This window comes from Artemia sp. Qi Xiang Cuo, chromosome 12 (assembly GCF_049724085.1).
Source record: "Artemia sp. Qi Xiang Cuo chromosome 12, ASM4972408v1, whole genome shotgun sequence".
Taxonomy (NCBI): domain Eukaryota; kingdom Metazoa; phylum Arthropoda; class Branchiopoda; order Anostraca; family Artemiidae; genus Artemia; species Artemia sp. Qi Xiang Cuo.
In genome coordinates, this window is record NC_142805.1 from 3,639,708 (window position 1) to 3,655,064 (window position 15,357).

Sequence of the window (15,357 nt, forward strand, 5' to 3'; positions counted from 1 at the left end):
CTGCTCACCAATTAGGATCACGTTAATGTCTTATTAAATTACTTTACGTATACCCTCTTTGAATGCTCAAAATTAATAATATTTCTTAATCTCTTACTGCAGTCAGTTTCACTTGTTAAGCAATCCAATTAGATTCAAAGTTCAATCCAGTTTATGTCCTCACGGAATATGAAGAATCTAGGTCAAATTTACCAAAAGTCCACTGTTATTTATTCCTAACTTAATCCTTTAAATGATCTCTTAATTAACTCTAGTCACTGAATTAATTCAAGAACATACAGGACTTCAAATTTAATATATCCAATCTAGATAGATGTTTCTGTGCTCTGTTCTGTGCTTTCTGTAATCTAGATAGACATCGATTTCTGTGCTCTATAGGCATCTATAATTGGCTTGGCCCTTGGCTGATAGTGAGATTGTGTGGTGTTTGAACCGCTTTAACAGTTTACAATGCAGGGTATACTGTGCAGAGGTCAGCGTATTATATTCAAATAGGCAATGATCAATTGCTTCAATATTCATATTACAATACCTGCAAAGAGGGGACAGGGGAAATGAACCACTTGAATTAGAAAACTGATACAAGAATGCAAGAAAGTTTAGTCCATTTGTTCCAGAACGAATTCTATGATAAATTTTAGAAAAAATACTTATTTGGAAAGGGGGAAAGAGTAGGATTTTTGTTATTAAGCATGATATCTGATAGTCTCCATTGGTAAATATCTCTAATGGGGATTAGTCTCTCACTTGGGTGGTCAATATTTATAGCATTTTTTTCTATTTAATAAACCTGATGATTACCACTTATACCAGAGTGGCTAGGAATATACTGAAGATAAGTTCTTTTGCCACTTGAAAAAGATTATCTATAATACTAAGACAATGATAAGTGTTAATATCCAGCTTATACTGAGGAGCTGAAGACAGCAACTCAAGGGTTTATTTTCCATAAGGTGTTCTAATGCCATGATTATGGCATTTAACTCTGCAGACATTATAGATACATTATTATACAATCTCTCACCTATTGCAATTTTCAGGTGAGGAAGGAAGGCACCACTTGCTACCTTCTCATTCATTTTGGACCCATCAACAAATATTTGGAAATGGTTTTTATAAGTAATTGTATTAAGTTCAGCAAATTTTTTCTGAACAAAAGTGATGGGGGTTAAATCTTTGTTCCACTTTGTAAAATCAGTATTTATTATGGGAACTGGCCAATTCAATGGAGGGGATTTGGGGAAAATAGGCGTAATAAATTTTGCGAGTACAAGAAACTTCTTCTGAATATTGGTATACTCTTCTGCAATGCCTCTTTACATGGCTGGATTTCTTAGCCAATTATGTATAGTTTGTGAACTATTTGCTTCAATTTTTGTAAGATGTTTTATCAAGAGAAAGCTACGTCTCTCCCTTCTTGTTGTTAATCCACTCTCCATAAGCGGAAACTTGGTGCTTGTGGGTTTCCTAAGACCAAATAGGAGACGTATTATATCGTTTTGTATTGTTTCAATTTTTTGCATCTGGGTCTTTGCACAAGCACTATAGGCGATGAGCCCATAGTCAATATGGGGTCTTATATGTGATTTATAAAACTGGAGTAGGGTTTTCTCCTTACATCCCCAGGATGTGGAAAGAAGTTTTTTCAGTATAATTGTTTTTCTATAGTATTTTTTATTGTGTTTGAAATGTGGAGGTGGAAATTAAGTTTTTGGTCAAGCATGAGACCTAGGTAATTAATATGATTATCTTCTGGAATAGTTGTTCTATTTAGAGTTAGTCTTGCATTAACATGATTTTGCTTTTGGTGACACTGGATTATTTTTGACTTGGTAGGTGCAATGGGTAAATCTGAATATTGAGAGAATTTTTCAAATTGGAAAAGTGACTTTTGCAGCTTTGACTGTGCAATTTCAAAGGTGTTGCCAGATGACCATATTACCAAATCATCAGCATATTGTAGATTCGTGTGGGGGAGGTTCATGTCCCAGAGATATAGGGCAAAGAGGAGGCAGCTGAGGACTGCTCCCTGAGGAAGGCCTTTGGTTATTGTCTTTTGGGGTGAAGAGACTGAACCTACACAAACAATGAATTTTCGCAATTCTATGAAAGATTTTATAAAAGATACTAGCTTGGGGGGTAGTCCAAGGTTTGCAAGTTTAATTAAAAGGATTTGGTGGTTCACATTGTCCTATGCCCCTTCAATATCTAGGAAAGCTGTAACTAGGACATTATTTTTTGAGAATGATTCATTTATTGTATTTGTTAACAATATGAAAGCATCTGTTGAGGAATGGTGTATCCTGAAGCCAGTTTGAGTGTGAGGGATCATATTATTTTTTTCAACAAACCAGAGAAGTCAGTAATATATAATTTTCTCCATTATTTTCCCCATCACAGGAGTAATCATTATGGGCCTATAAGACTCAGGGTTATTTTTGGGTTTATTTCTCTTTAGGATTGGTAGGAGGGGTGAACATTTCCAGATATTGGGGAACATAGATGAAGCCCAAGCATGATTATAACAATTTAGAAGTTCCTGTTTGTGTGAAGAGGCGAGATTCCTCATCCATTTAGGGTGTATATTATCATAGCTGCTGTTAAGCTTGTTCCTAATATGATGTATTACATTATTCGTTTCCTGGATCGAAAATGGGCTGGTTATATACTCGGATCCTGGGCAAGGTTGGTAACTTGGGTCATAAGAATTGGGGGCATTTTGCTAGAATTGTTTGATGCTAACTTATTAACAAAAAGAGTGGAAAATAGCTTAGCGTTTTCATTATCAATGTCATAATGGGTATTATTCTGTATAAGCTCATACAGGAGTGGGTCGGGGGAAGTCTTTTCCCCACAGATGTGGCTTATGACGTTATGTATAATTGGCTCATGTGTTTCTCTGGAGAGATTTGCAAAATTATTCCAGTAGTTATATTTAGCATTTATTATGGTCCTTTTTAGACTAGATTCCGCTTGCAATTTTTTCAAATATGTAGTAGGTGATGGTTTTTTTAAGAATGTTCTCCTAGCTGCCTTTTTTGTTCTCCATTTATTTTGGCACTCATTTGTCCACCATGCTTTGGGAATATGTTTAGGGAAGGTTTTCCAGGGTGTTGTCCTGGGGATAGCATGATTAGCTGTATTTATTAGTAAAGATGCCAAAACTTCAGCATGTGAGTCAGCTGTTGCGATTGAAATGTATGACTTTTGGGTGAAACTTGTAATTTCATTATTTAGCTTATTTTGGAACAAAGGCCAATTTGCTTTAGTGTTGATATATTTGGAGGTATGTGATAGGGTTTCAGCAGGTTTGTTTAGGGAGCAAACTATGGCAAAGTGGTCAATACATAGACTAATTCATTATTATTTGAAGTCATATGCTCAATGAACTTACCAGCTTTATTAGCTGGTTTATTCCCCCACAAAAGGCTGTGGGCATTAAAGTATCCACAATAATGATATTTTTCAACATATTAGACTTATTTATATAGCTGAAGAAATCCATGGCATCTGTAGTTTGGCCATTAGGATTATAAAAGCTTATTATGTAAGTTTTTGTATTATTCAGCCAAACACTGATACCAATTGCATCAACATCATTTACAAAATTTGGAAAGTTGATGCCACAGAATTTTATATTATTTTTAACTATTAAAGCTACTCCACCTCCTTTTCTCTCTGATGATCTATTCTTTCTCAGAATAGTGTATCCCAGAGACTTAATTTGTTGATTTTGGGTTAAATGAATTTCCTGGTGGCAAGCAGTATTGATGGAATTATTAATCATAGAAGATATTAGTTCATTTAACCTATTTTCTGTAAGTGATTTTATGTTCCACTGGAGTATTGATATGTGTTGTGTTTTTTATTTATTTTTCATATGACTGTGTATCAAGGATCAGCTTTGGTAATAGTAAAGCAAGATCTTCTTTTGCTTGAATGAGCATAGGATTAGTGATGTAGATATTTGCCAATTCAGCTATGATTTTTTTTTTCAGTTGTTGTTGTATATTCATGGCCTGAACTGCATTGCAGTTTAGAATGAATAAGCATATATTTGGGATTTGCATGATTGGTTGTGCATCCAGTTTGTCAGTTAAGGGATGAATTCCTGGTAGTGTTTCTGGTTTGTTTCTTGTTGGGAGGGGGTGCCAGGCCAACCTCATCTCACTAGGCAATGAGGCTTGTTGGCTTGGTGATTCTTTCTGATAGAGATGAGAGCTAGGGGGCTTAAGGAATGGTGTTCTGTAAGGAGTACTATATGCATTGGGAGTGTTTGACTTGTGGGTTTTATTTTATCTCAATATAGGTTTTATTTGCTGAGATTGGGCAGCGTTTTCTTCAATTGCTGGAAAAGGTATGATCTAGCCTTCTCTGTTTCTAGTTGGAGTGTTAGGGATTTTGTATTATATGGAGGGGATTGTGATTTATTGGTAGATTCGTATGGGTCTTTACACTTGATACATATAGGCTGAGTGTTGTTGAAAGTTGTCAACTCTTTAGGATCGGAGCCTTTACAATTACTACAGGCTAGGAGAATTTCATTGCATTTATTTGCTGTGTGTCCCAGTTTCAGACACTTCTGACACTGGATAGGCTTTGGCTTGTATTCCTTGTGCGGTTTGGTTTGCCAAAATAGGAATAACTTTTCTGGGATATTAATTTGTTCCTTCAGTGTAAATAAGAAAGATCTACTTGTTTTTAATCCATTAGAGTTGGGTTTACCCAATTGAGTGACATCTTCTACAGGGATTGTGTTACCAGCCCTTCTTTTAACTCTTGAATTGGTATTTCTAGGGGAACATTGTATACTACTATTTTTGTTGGGGATTGTTTTGGGTTCCATTTAGATGAATTAATTGGGGTATTCAGAAGAGATTTTAGATTAAGTATTATAAATGCTGATTTCTGATCTTGGACAGCTATTAGCAAAGATCCATCATGGTGAATGTTAAGAGAAAACATTGATTTTAACATTTTGAAAATTACAACACTTATTGTAGAAACTTGGACAGGGGGAGGCAAAATACTTTTGATTGGGGACATTTTTTCCTTTTTTTGGAGCTCCTAGAAAGGACCTCTTGAAATCCATTATCATCTATGGTGACATTAGCTCCAACACTGATCATTGTTGTATTCTCAGAATTTGAGCTTTCATGTGAGCTTTGTGATAGAGTACTTGACCAACCAACATGGGGCAAATATGGATCAATTTCATTAGTATTTGGGGTGGGATCTGGAGGGACCTTTTTTTAGGGGGAGTTCTTTGCATTGCCTTTTTGAATAAGCTTTAAGCTAAAAAGGAAAGAATATTAGTATGATACCAGACCGTCTGCATTCTACTGTGGGGAAAACTTCACCATCCACAAAAGAAACACCACAGTATGGGCCTCAGGAGGATTTTGAGCATGAGGGGTTCAGCGCAGCTACTGATTAATCGAGACAATAATTCACAAGAAATTTATGTTTAAAATTTCTTAAAGTGTTGCTGAAGTTCAGCAATTTTTTTCTGGACAAAAGCAATGGGGGTTAAATCTTTAGTCTGCTTTGAGAAATCAGTATTTATTATGGGGATTGACCAATGGAGGGGATTGGGGGAAAGTAGGTGCAATAGACTTTGCAGGAACAGGGAACTTCTTCTGAATATTGGCATACTCATCTGCAATACCTCTATACATGGTTTGATTCCTTAACTAATAATTTTGAGTATGTGACCTTTTGATTAAATTTTCGTAAGATGCTTTATCAAAAGAGAGTTATACCACTGTCGCACTGAAGTTAATTTAATCTCCATAAGCAGAAAATTGATGTTTGTTGTTCTCCTGAGACCAAATATCAGACGTATTATATTGTTTCAATTTTTGCCTCTGGGTCTTTGCACATGCACCATAGACGATAAGCCCATAGTCAATATGGGGTCTTATATGTGATTTAAAAGTAAGGCTTACTCCTTACATCCCCAGGGTGTGGAAAGAAGTCTTTTTAGTATAATTGTTTTTCTATAGCATTTTTTTATTGTGTTTGAAATGTGGAGATGGAAATTTAGTTTTTGGTCAAGCATGAGACCTAGGTAACTAATATGATTATCTTCTGGAACAGTTGTTCCATTTAGAGTTAGTCTTGTATTAACATGATTTCGCTTTTGGTGAAATTGGATTATTTTTGACTTGGTAGGTGCAATGGGTAAATCTGAATGTTGAGATAATTTTTCAAATTGGAAAATTACCATTGGCAGCTTTGACTGTGGAATCTCAAAGATGTTGCCAGAGGACCATAGTACCAGATCATCACCATATTACAGATTTTTGTGGGGGAGGTTCATGTCCCAGAGATATAGGGCAAAGAGGAGGCAGCTGAGGACTGCTCCCTGAGGAAGGCCTTTGGTTGTCTTTTGGGGTGAAGAGGCTGAACCTACACAAACAATGAAACTTCGCAATTTTATGAAATATTTATAAAAGATACTAGCTTGGGGGGTAGTCCAAGGTTTGTAAGTTTAATTAAAAGGATTTGGTGGTTCTTACTTTTTAACTACTCTTCAACTGGCCCCTCTTTTTCTTCTGTAGTTTAGGCTTGGCAGCTTCATTTGTTTCAGGTGCTCTTCATACAACATGTCTTTTAGACCAGGGAGTTGTTTGGTGGCATGTCTCTGCACCTTTTTGATAGTGTTACCAATGTATGAAGGATTTTTAGAGGAAAGACTTGATGATAAAGGTTCTCCCCTTGGATAATATGTTAACTAGGATCATTATACATATTTTAAGGTAAGAATTGTTTTTTTTTTTTAATTTTCTTCTATAGTTTAGGCTTGGCACCTTCATTTGTTTCAGGTGCTCTTCATATGACATTTCTTTTAGTCCAGGGAGTTGTTTGATGGCATGTCCCTGCACCTTTTTGATAGTGTTGCCAATGTATGAGGGGCCCCAGACTATGTTTCCACACTCAATGGTTGATCTAATGAAAGAAGATGAAAAAAAAAGCTTCAGATACAAAAGTAAAAGCAGATCTCCAAAATTCTAGTGTTAGTAGGCTTACCAATTTCTTTACCCTACCAACAGCCAATACACCACCTCCTTTGCCAAAACAATTAATCTCTGAACCAATTCTGAGCAATGTGCAAACAGTTCTTCTCAGTCTGTTTTGTCTAGTTGTTGTTGTAGAAAAAATATGCTTGTCTTTCAACCTTTACCTCTGAAGCACCTCTTCTGTCCTACTCTGGAACAGCCTATCTGAAGCTACTGTCTAGTCTCACACCCTAGAAGCCTTTAAGAAAGGAGTCAATAAAGACTGAACCATGTTGAATGGAGGCTAACAAGATTTTCTAAAGGAGGTTCAACACTACCTTATCTGGTATAAATCTTGAGTTGTGGCTCCTGATAAGGAGACATGTTAAGAAAACAATTCTTACTTTAAAATGTGTATAATAATCCTAGTTAACAAATTATCCAAGGGGAGAACCTTTATCATCAAGTCTTTCCTCTAAAAATACTTCTTTTTCCAGCTTAAAAGAAAAAGTCAAAAATAACCCTCCATGCTGACAAAATGTGTAAATCTTTTAAAGGCATCGAATGGTGTATTCACTTTATTTGAAACTCAATAATATGATCTGGTATATATTGACCAATATATACCAAATCATATTATTGAGTTAGGACTAAAGTGAATACACCATTTGATGCCTTTTTTAATGCTGATTACGAATATAATAGGCTAATCATTTATATTGGAAATGAATTTCACCCCCCCCCCCAATATATGCCAATTCCGGGTTCGGTTGGGTTAGGTATAGCCCTTATAGGGGGGGGGGGGCTTGAAAAAATTTCCTATAGAAATGCGTATCACGTTAGTAAACAGCATAAAAAAGGCAACAAATTGTGTATTAACTTTAATTGAAACTCAATAGTATGATTTTGTATATATTGACCATTATCATAAGGTATTTAGGATCTGAGGTTAGTAAGCAGTAAAGGGAGACAAGTTTTCAAGAAATGACTTAGGCTGCTTAATCACATAGGCCTACACTTAGCCCAGAATCTCAGGTCTAAAAGTACCAGTTAAAAGATCGATCTTACAATGAGATTTTATTCACATATAATACTTACCTCTTTACCAGTTAATGTTTTCACTTTGATAAGCATTTTGAATTTGAGGAAATACTATTAAAATGCTTATGTTGTTTCTTCCAAACCAAAAGCATTACAACTAGCGTTGTCACTGCGACCATTTGGTTTGTACTAGTTTTGGGCAAAAAAACTTACTACATTGGCTTCCATTTTACTAGATGTTGCCAAAAACGTGCGCGTGTCGCGGCGAAAGCCGCGACACGCGCGCATTGGCGTGAGAAAGCTAATAAATACTTTTGTCATCAAAATGAAAACAAAACTAAAAAGTAGCTAGTATGAATTTTTTTTTCTGCTTGTGCAACATCTTAATTTGATTTCTTTTGGCCATTCTGCTTATTTGCCTTCAAATATGTAGGAAATGTGTTCCTAGTTATTCATTAGGTCCAAACAGTTTCTTCCAGCCTCCTAATTTTCGACAGGCTCGGCCTTACTTCTTAGTTTGACCAACTTTTCTGAAAGTTTTTAGTTTCAGTATATACTTACAACTAGGCTTCACAAATGTTTCAGGTACACAAAAAAACCAAACAAACGACCACGAAAAATGAAATTCAAAGTAAAAAACAAATAACAATAAAGTCCGACTCGACAGACCAAATATGACTTTTACAAAGCTTAAAAGCCGGTCCTGCATCTTCTTTTGTTTCCCAGGGACCGGGTTCGTTCGCGTTCATCTTCCATTTTCTGCATCTATCAATCAGAGCGGTCGGAATCTCCCACTCCAAAACGCATCTTGTGTCTCTGAGGCAGAGTTGCTTGGAGTGCAGGAGAGCTCAAACTGTGTCGATATTTAATAGGTTTCGCCCAGTCGTCTTGGTAATATTTAAACTGGAAAACTGCCGCTCTGCACCGGCTGAAGCATGGGGCAGAGCACAGAGGGTCAACATAAATTTGGGGAGTACTCGGAACATGGCTTTCCCGCTACCATCTTTCAGTTTGGTAAGCCTCTTCCAGGATGTAGGAGGACACTCTAAATCAGATTCTGATACTATTTCTGAAATAAATTCACTTCGGATTTGAATTTCCTCGTACTCACTATTAAGGTCCTCGAGCATCTTCATCCTCTCCCCTTCCGTTCTGCAGTCTCTAACAGCAACATGTTTAAACCTCTGTAGAAGAGAGAAAAGGGACATAGTTTCGTTGCTAATAGCTTTAAGTGGATCCAGAAGTTCTAAGGATGTAAGAACACAGCCATCCAGTCTTACCCTAGTACGGATCTGCTTAGCAAGTTCAATAAGATAAGCAAGGCAGGCTTTTCGAATAGCTTGCACCCAGTGAAGTCAATCTTCCACTGACAGGCTTTCAAGGTGCAACTCGGTATTCATCCCAAGTTTAACATTTTCAAGCTTCAAAAAGTTTTAAGGACCACTCACGTTCAGGGAAGTAAAGTTAACTTTGAGCTTCTCAGGACGAAGGAAACACTGCAGAGTAGACAAGTAAAGCTCGCGGGTACGTCTCAAAAGGCAATGAATCCTTGTTCCGCGTGACTGGAACTCAAGGTTGAACTTGTTGATCTTTGCCAGTATATACGAGAGGAAGTACAAGTAGGCCTTATTCACGTCTATATCCATTGCACTTAGCAGCTTTTTGGCTTTATGCCTTGTAGAGCTGTCCAACGATGTTAGGGACAAGTCTGTCAGATACAAATGCAAGGCTGGCCACTGTTCAAGTAATCTGTTAATTCCGGCTTCAAGCCACAACCAGTGCGCGCTGATAATCTGCAGAATTCTGTGCTTGGCAATTTCACAAAACTCTTGGAAAACCTTCAGTTCCAACTGTCTCTTAGTGCTTGCGCTTACGAAGTTGATGAGTTCCTTCACGAAAGTTTCGACTTCAGCAGGTAAGTGCTTCGTTGCAGCCGAAGTACACAATGCAGCAGTATGGCAAGTGCAACCAAGGACCAACAGCTGCGGATTGTCACGTAGCAGCTGGGCTGCAAGGCCATTTTCGCGCCCCATATTGACCGACGCATGATCAAAATCAAGCCCAATCATATTTCCTAATGGAACGTCAACTTTCTTAAATTACTTCGTAAGAAGATTCTTTTGCCCACTTGCAGTTGCGTCGTCCACCTTTAGTAGTGCCAGGAATTCTTCCCTCACGCTATTCTCACTGTCTACATATTTCACAATAACAACTAGGGACTTTGTAGCTGATCTGTCTGTGCTTTCGTCAACGATTATTGAAAAAAAGTTCTTCTGAAGAACAGATGCTAAAGTGTCCTCGCCATGAAGTCCTATAACAATTTTAATAATGCCAGTCAATTTAGTTCACTTCATTTTAGCATGCTTGACTGTAGCTGAATCCCCAAAAGACTTTTTGAAAAAGAGAACGAGAGTATCAATTTTTGTCAAAGGAATATCTTCAGCTGCAACCCATGCTGCAAGGAGTAATTCAGCAGCTGACACCATCCTATCACCGTTCTCTTTTTCCTGCCTTTGCTCGTTTCCGACTGCTCCCTCAACTGTCAGTTGTCCCAATGCTACTTTTAAGTTCTTCTTATGAAGCTCACTAATTGTGTGATTCTTCACGACAATCAAACTTCCCGTCAGTTTTTGCTGCCAATATCTGCAATAGGCCTTTTTTCTTCCGTCTGGCGATTGAATAAGGAAAGGTTTCAGCACTGAATCAGTCAGCCACTCTGGTCGAAACTTCTGTGCATAGTGCATCTTCTTAGACTTGTGACCAACAGGCTTCGCACGAGTCTCTGAGTCCTCAGCCAGATTGACTGTGGCAGATGTAGATGCAATTTCATCGGATTCCTGCTTAACACTGCTTTCCAAAATTTCTATTGATTCTTGAACACAGTCCAGCCCAGTATCTTTTGGGGCAGCATTGTCTGTCTCAGCGTTAGTAATCTCTATTCTGTCTTCAGGACCGGTCTTTTTTTGCAGAACCTATATGGTACGAAGTTTGCTGATTGGCACGCGTTTTCTGCTTGTTCAATGCGGGTAGGAAGCTGTCTAATGTTCGCTACTGGCTGAAAAGTGGAGCTTTCCTCTTTTCAGACATTCTGAAAAACCGAAACGAAAATCAATCACCGAAGATTCATCACTTCCAGAACTAGTTTCCGGCAAATGGCGAATCAAGGTTTTCAAGCAAATTAACAATGTAAGTTAGACATACTAGCTTAAAGGTAAACTCTAGCATTAAAATAAATGAAATTTAAGTGGACAAGTTTGATAGTTGAATTTTTTCGGATTTTTTTACCTACAAAACATTGATATGCTAATCTGCAGCTTTACCAAGATAGCTAAGAAATAAACATACCATTGGATTCAGAGTTCAATCTATTATCTGAATATAGCAAACATGTCTACTGGAAGTTCCTTTCATAAGTTTGAAAAATTTAGGAATTTCCAGGTTTCAAAATTTAAAAAACCTAGTTTTAGTTTAGTTTTTGCCTTGCTTGAGATCAGGGGTCAAGGCTTGTGTTTTGGTTTAGTGCTTGTTTTTCTTTTCTATTTATTGTTTCCTGTTGGTTACTTCATCTTTAGGGAGCCGCACATTAAGCATTGAACTATAATATTTAACTATGTTAGTTTTGGACTTGGAATTGAAAGCCCAGAATATCGAAATTTTTTTCCTCATTCATCAGCTAAACAATGACTATACTTATGATAAAAGCTATGACAAAGCTATGACAGTGTTAAAGTTATGACAAAAGCTATGACTATAGGCTACTTATGACAAATGTTAGAGAAAAATACTTATTGCATGAAATGAGAGTCAAGAAATAAAATGAACACAACTGTGTCTTATGAAAAGAAAAATATACAAGAATCAGTACTGAAAAAATGCCAGACAAAACCTTAACTGTCACAAAACTAAATAGAGTATTGTTGAAACCATGGTAAAGTTGCAGATTATTTCCCCCTGATAAAAACCAATTATTTCCTACTGCATATTATTCAGTCAATTAAGCTGTAAAGTTTGACAGATACTGTCCAGTAGAACCAGTACACTACAGGGAGAACTAAACTGTACCTTTACCAAAGCCAGTGACATAGCCAGCTGGCCAAAGGCCCTCCCCCTTAGTTTTTTCAGTTCTTTTTTCAAAGTTTCTATCACTACAAGAGACTGTGAAATTGCCTTTTTGTAGTGGGGTAATCTAAAACTGGACCCCACCTCCTGATCTTCTAAAGCCGCCTTAATCACCCAAATGAGAATATTAAAGAAACAAGGAAAAACTTCTTAATACTAAATTCAAAGTTTTTACTACACCACTGATTGAAACTTAATGGATAATTAGACCAAAATTTCTTGTAGATATTTAATATTAGAATACAGATTAAGTATAGAAAGAATGATTGTTCATATTAGAAATTATAAGAAAAATAAATAAGCTAATAAGTTCAAAGTATTGGAGATATGGGGGTCATGAATCAGCCAATAGAAGGATATCAGAGCATTATTTAAAAAAAATGCTATTCTTGGCAGAGCATTCGCGGTTACAACCAGCCGTTGAAACAGTATTGTGATATGATGGTAAAGGTTCAGAGGTGCTCCCCATGCAGTGAAAATGCAGTAGTGCAGCTCAATAGAAGCAGGATTTAAGACAACTTATGCATTAATTAGTCCATTGCACAGCAACTCTTCACCTTTACTGCATGGGTAGCAGTTCTGCATGTTTACCCAGCATGATAGACTGAATAATATACAGTTGTTTTGATAATGGTGCTGATGAGCAAGATTAGCTAACCCTATGGTGTAGGGTGCCTGATAGAACCAGAATAGACAATAAAAAATGAGTTGTTCATATCCTGTATATACTGGGTAGTATTTCTGTAACTTTACAATACATGTTACTGAATAACATTGATTGAGAAATGAGTTGTTTTTGGTTAATTTCAAATATAGGATGATAATGAGATATTTAGGAAATAATCATACCATTTGACTCAGAGTTTAATGCTGTATCCAAATATAGCAATCATTTCCAGTGGAAACTCATCGTCTAGATTATATAAATCAAGCTTTTAAGGGGTACAAAGGGATTCAAGGGTGGGCTGCAGGGTTGTAGGTGTGGTGGCCAAGACCCTGAATTCCAAGTAAACCAAAAACTAAACTGAAAATAGGGTTTTCTATCTGAGAATCTGGAAACTCCAGACTTTTTAAAATTTCTGGAATTAATTTCAACCAGAAATGATGGTTATATTTGGATAGAGGATTGAATTTGTTAAAATTCTACTTTAGCTACTTTTGGCTGTCTTGGAAAGGGGTTAAGGTAGGAAAATCAAACTTTCAAGGTTGGGTCTACAGGCTAAAGTATGTCCAGGAAGGTATTTTGAAGTACTTACCCCCACTTCTTCTCTATCTAGAGGGTCCTGAAATTTGCCCACGTGGCAGGTGCATACCCATTAAAATTTTGACAAAACAATATTTTACCTTAGTTTTCAGTAATCATTTTCTTTTTCTCTGGCTCTGAAAATGCAATTTTAGTTATTGAGTAGAATTTTAAGCCATATCAATATTTTATTTTCAAAATTTAGGAAATGTATTTGCAAAGCTTTAAAACCTTATAAATCGTGATTCAGCAAAGTTGCGAAGCAGAAAACAATTTTACTGTAATTCATTTACGCAGAAGATCTAAGCCTATTTTCCAAGGTTTCACTTCTATAACTCACAGATTTTTAAAGTTCATCAAAGGTCAGGCAGGACCCTCTAGAGGGAGGAATGGAGGTAGGTACTTCAAAATACCTTACCGGGAAATATTTTAGCCTCTAGACCCATCCCTGAAAGGGAGCATTACAAGGACAAACAACTAGCCTAGAGGAGACTTAAGAGAAGGATAAGCACAAAGGTGTCACTCCATAAACATTCAACAGGCATTCAGCCTGCAAACATGATGCCTTTGCTCAACATACCTTTTATGACTAATCACCTAATTATAAAATGAAAAATTCAGATCCAATAAGTCCAGATCTTGATTTATTGAATTGAAATATAAGATGTATCCGATTAATATCCTTTAAAAAGTCTCATATCAACATAAGTCCATCAGCACAGTCACTGTTCAAGCCCGCTCCACTTAGTATGTCACTACTCTGTCGAATTCTTTTTTCTCTAATAAACTGTCTAACATTCTTCCTCCTGTCTTCTGTTCCAGCACATTCAAATAACAGATGTCCTACGGTTTCCTCATTTCCACAAAATGCACATCTCGGATCTTCGTTATAAAAACGGGCTCTATATTTCTGAATTCCTGTGTAATGGAATCAATCTCCAAGACCCCGAAATTTTCCAAGTGAAAATAAAACTGCCCAGAAGACAAACCCAAAGAATTCAAGTAACACTTAATTGTCAAATTTGAAAAGTAGCGAAACATTGTATTACAATCGTAACTATGAAAAGAATCGTTCCCACAACAAAAAAAGGCAACGGCGATAAACATGTGTTCCGCTATAATTACAAGGTATAAACCTTAATAACATTTTCTCAAGATACAAAAGTAAAACTAAATGTTCCGCTGTAATTACAAGGTAAAGCTTTAAAAACATTTTCTTGAAATACAATGTAAGACTAAGTATCTTGTTCTAATTATAGGGTAAAAACTTTATTCAGCTAAGAAAAATTCCAAAGTGAAGTTTTAAAGAGTAATAAATCGTGTCAAAAGTTAGTTCAAATCGAATAGCTGATTGGTACAGCACTGCCCAATAGTAATATAGGACAAATAGGATCAGTATAATACGCTCTTTAGTAACGCCCGAATGTAACCTTCGGCTAAAATCTCAGAGTATAGTATTCTCGAACTTAGCAATTGGAGTTAGTCTTTTTCCAGCCTAATGTCAATCTTGTATGAATCTTATGGGAGTCTTACTTGAGATTCGGGACAGTTATAGTGTAGACTCATTTTCAACCTTTTATCATATGTGAATTAAATAGACAGTAGTACTGAACGTTACTTGTATTACCAGTGAGCAGTTTTAACTTAGTGTCATTTACTGCAAGTCTTTTGATATACCGAAGCTCTGTTCCAGTTATGTGAGTAAATAAATACATAACTTTCTTATTTTATTCTCTTTATGCTAGTATTTCTCGAGATAGCTTGTCCTTGTGGCTCCACTCGATCTCAAGGGAACCTGAATCCATTCAATCCGACTTCGACTCAGTATGGCCGCTAGTGCGAGCTCCCCATTTGTACTGTTAATTTAAGCTCCCTACATACGAAGTTCCGCCTCCACTCAGGTATGCTGATCACGAACCGTCGACTAAGAGTTTAACTGAAAATCCCCTTTGC

General features: G+C 36.7%; 1 protein-coding gene across 1 annotated transcript in view; it reads right to left on the reverse strand.

Annotated features, from left to right (window-relative positions):
• Positions 1-8,214, reverse strand: part of Nedd8 (Nedd8 ubiquitin like modifier) — a 32,355-nt gene extending 24,141 nt beyond the window's left edge. Inside the window, exon 1 of the mRNA XM_089097746.1 lies at positions 8,100-8,214. Within this exon, the coding sequence (XP_088953872.1) occupies positions 8,100-8,135 (36 nt within the window). The 5' untranslated portion in view covers positions 8,136-8,214. The remainder of the gene's footprint in view (positions 1-8,099) is intronic.
• Between the last annotated feature and the right edge of the window lie 7,143 nt (positions 8,215-15,357).